The sequence below is a fragment of the Limulus polyphemus genome, unplaced genomic scaffold (assembly GCF_000517525.1).
Source record: "Limulus polyphemus unplaced genomic scaffold, Limulus_polyphemus-2.1.2 Scaffold11535, whole genome shotgun sequence".
NCBI classification, from domain to species: Eukaryota; Metazoa; Arthropoda; class Merostomata; order Xiphosura; family Limulidae; genus Limulus; species Limulus polyphemus.
The window spans coordinates 11,089-14,477 of NW_013677145.1; the positions used below are offsets into that span (position 1 = coordinate 11,089).

A 3,389-nucleotide genomic window follows, 5' to 3' on the forward strand; every position below is an offset into this window, starting at 1 on the left:
TGCATGAAAATAACAGGTAGGGAAACACTCAACAGGATCATCTTGCATGAAAATAACAGGAAGTGAAACACACTCAACAGGATCATCTTGCATGAAAATAACAGGAAGTGAAACACTCAACAGGATCATCTTGCATGAAAATAACAGGTAGTGAAACACTCAACAGGATCATCTTGCATGAAAATAACAGGTAGGGAAACACTCAACAGGCTTATCTTGCATGAAAATAACAGGAGATGAAACACTCAACAGGATCATCTTGCATGAAAATAACATGTAGCGAAACACACTCAACAGGCTTATCTTGCATGAAAACACTAACAAAATGGAGTAGGGCATCGATCATGAGTGTAACACTAACAAAACGAAGTAGGGCATCGATCATGTGTGTAACACTAACAAAACGGAGTAGGGCATCGATCGTGAGTGTAACACTAACAAAACAAAGTAGGCATTGATCATGAGTGTAACACTAACAAAATGGAGTAGGGCATCGATCGTGAGTGTAACACTAACAAAACGGAGTAGGGCATCGATCGTGAGTGTAACACTAACAAAACGGAGTAGGGCATCGATCGTGAGTGTAACACTAACAAAACAAAGTAGGGCATCGATCGTGAGTGTAACACTAACAAAACAAAGTAGGGCATCGATCGTGAGTGTAACACTAACAAAACGAGTAGGGCATCGATCGTGAGTGTAACACTAACAAAAAAGAGTATGGCAAAGTTGACTTTATTGTGAATAAGCTCATATTTTTTCTTTGTTTCGTAAATTTACATTTACCTTTTTAATCGAGGCATCTGGAAAATATCTTGCCACACTGAAAATAAACTTCGATGAAAGTCTTTCTGTCCTACAGATGCATGCTGAACATCTGAGAGACTGAACTCCTGTTTTTGTTTTCCAATGAACTACATAAGAAAATCAAGATATCCCCAATGCATTAATACATACAAAAAATCATATCCAGATTGTGAACACAGTAATATAGTAAAAGTTTATATTAGAACTAGGTAATCATCTATGACCATCGAATACATCAATTACTGACGTGTAAAACTGTAGAATAATCAAAATAAGATTTTTTAATAAAATAATTTTACTAAAGAATTGTCTGTGAATTTATTTATGAAGCCTTCACTGAGTCGTTCTAATTGAAAGGTGATTTTCACGCTAATAATAAATGGTTGAAAGGTGATTTTCACACTAAGAATAAATGGTTGAAAGGTGATTTTCACACTAAGAATAAATGGTTGAAAGGTGATTTTCACGCTAAGAATAAACGACTGAAAGGTGATTTTCACACTAAGAATAAATGGTTGAAAGGTGATTTTCACACCAAAAATAAATTATTGAAAGGTGATTTTCACACCAAGAATAAATGATTGAATGGTGATTTTCACACCAAGAATAAATGATTGAAAGGTGATTTTCACACTAAGAATAAATGATTGATTGAAAGGTGATTTTCACACCAAAAATAAATTATTGAAAGGTGATTTTCACACCAAGAATAAATGACTGAATGGTGATTTTCACACCAAGAATAAATGATTGAAAGGTGATTTTCACACTAAGAATAAATGGTTGAAAGGTGATTTTCATGCTAAGAATAAATGATTGAAAGGTGATTTTCACACCAAGAATAAATGATTGAAAGGTGATTTTCACACTAAGAATATGAGTACTTCTTTACATCATGCATTTTTCATAACCTCCAGAAAATCATTGACTCCAGAAATTAATTATCTTAACAGCTTCAACGTCTTGCTTTATTGACATCTTTTCTTTTAATTTTATGGTTTTACTAGAAATAAATTACCTTATAACACTAGAATGTTAATATTTAATTAGACACTCAATGTTTCGCTTTACAGCTTCTTCAGGAGCGTTCACTAAAACACAAACCAAAACTGACAGTACAAAGCTTCAAATGGTTTAAAATATGTCTTCTATACACCAATATGAACTACACAAATTAAATAAAGTTTTATGGTTTAAACTGACAGTACAAAGCTTCAAATGGTTTAAAATATGTCTTCTATACACCAATATGAACTACACAAATTAAATAAAGAGTTTTATGGTTTAAACTGACAGTACAAAGCTTCAAATGGTTTAAAATATGTCTTCTATACACCAATATGAACTACACAAATTAAATAAAGTTTTATGGTTTTACTGCTGTGCTGCGGACTATCTACATTCATACTAATTTGTTTAAAAAGCAGTAATTTACAGCAGCAGCCAGTCAGCAGTTCCCATTGAGCTAATGTAAACAGCAGAATCATGTTACACATGGGCTTGTGTTTGTAAAGTTTCAGATGTTGAACTTTACAGAAGTTCTGTTAGGCCATGCCCATTGAGCTAATGTAAACAGCAGAATCATGTTACACATGGGCTTGTATTTGTAAAGTTTCAGATGTTGAACTTTACAGAAGTTCTGTTAGGTCATGCCCATTGAGCTAACGTAAACAGCAGAATCATGTTACACATGGGCTTGTATTTGTAAAGTTTCAGATGTTGAACTTTACAGAAGTTCCTCTTTTTTCTATTTTAGTTACCATTGTTAAAATATATACAAGGATTTGTAGCATAATTGTGTTCATTTGCACTCGGGTAAAAATTGAGGATGTTTTCTGAAAAGCCTCATCGAGCCTCAGAAATTTAGATGTTAAAAATTCCTTAAGCATCTAAGCTGCAAAATATAATCACCACAACCAAACAATTCTACTGCATATCTCTTTATAGCAGGAAAATTAAAGGCTGCCTTATAAGATTTATGTAGAGTAGAATCTGCTCTTTCTATTGATTATAAGCATGTCTGTTAGCCATGTAAAGTCAAGTACACACTAAGCTTTAAGTTATTTGATTAACTGATTTCTCAGCATACATGTGTATTTCTACAATCTCTTTCAGTATGTGCAGTAAAATGTTTGTGTATTAATAATAAAAAAACACAATATTGTGTGAGGAAGTTACAGCATTTTTAGGATTTTCTATAAAACATTAACTTCAAACTTATTAATCATTTTAATCTCTGCAAAGAAATCATCTAGTATTATTACAAGTATCCTTGTCAAATAGCAAGAGTTGTACAGCCTTTCTCAGTCTAGAAATTAAGTACTATCATTGAATTATATATTGTTACGTCTCCGTTTGTTAATTAATTTTCCGTAACTTCGTTCCGACGAAACTTAAGCGACACAAGTCCTTTCTTAATAAAACTGGTTTATTCTTCCCGAATATAACTTTACCGATACACTCAACTTCAACAATCGCGCTAAACAAATGCTATAACAACGAACGTCAATAATACTTCTGACCGCAGATCAATTACTCACTATCTTTTCACACACATTACATTCCCCTCTTTTATATACCAG

The 3,389-nt window shown here is 32.9% G+C and overlaps 1 protein-coding gene across 1 annotated transcript in view; it reads right to left on the reverse strand.

Annotated features, from left to right (window-relative positions):
- LOC111083840 (chromosome transmission fidelity protein 18 homolog) overlaps positions 1-920 on the reverse strand; it is a gene marked incomplete at its 3' end in the record, with an annotated part of 9,626 nt that extends 8,706 nt beyond the window's left edge. Inside the window, exon 1 of the mRNA XM_022380541.1 lies at positions 787-920. Within this exon, the coding sequence (XP_022236249.1) occupies positions 787-803 (17 nt within the window). The remainder of the gene's footprint in view (positions 1-786) is intronic.
- Positions 921-3,389: the final 2,469 nt, after the last annotated feature.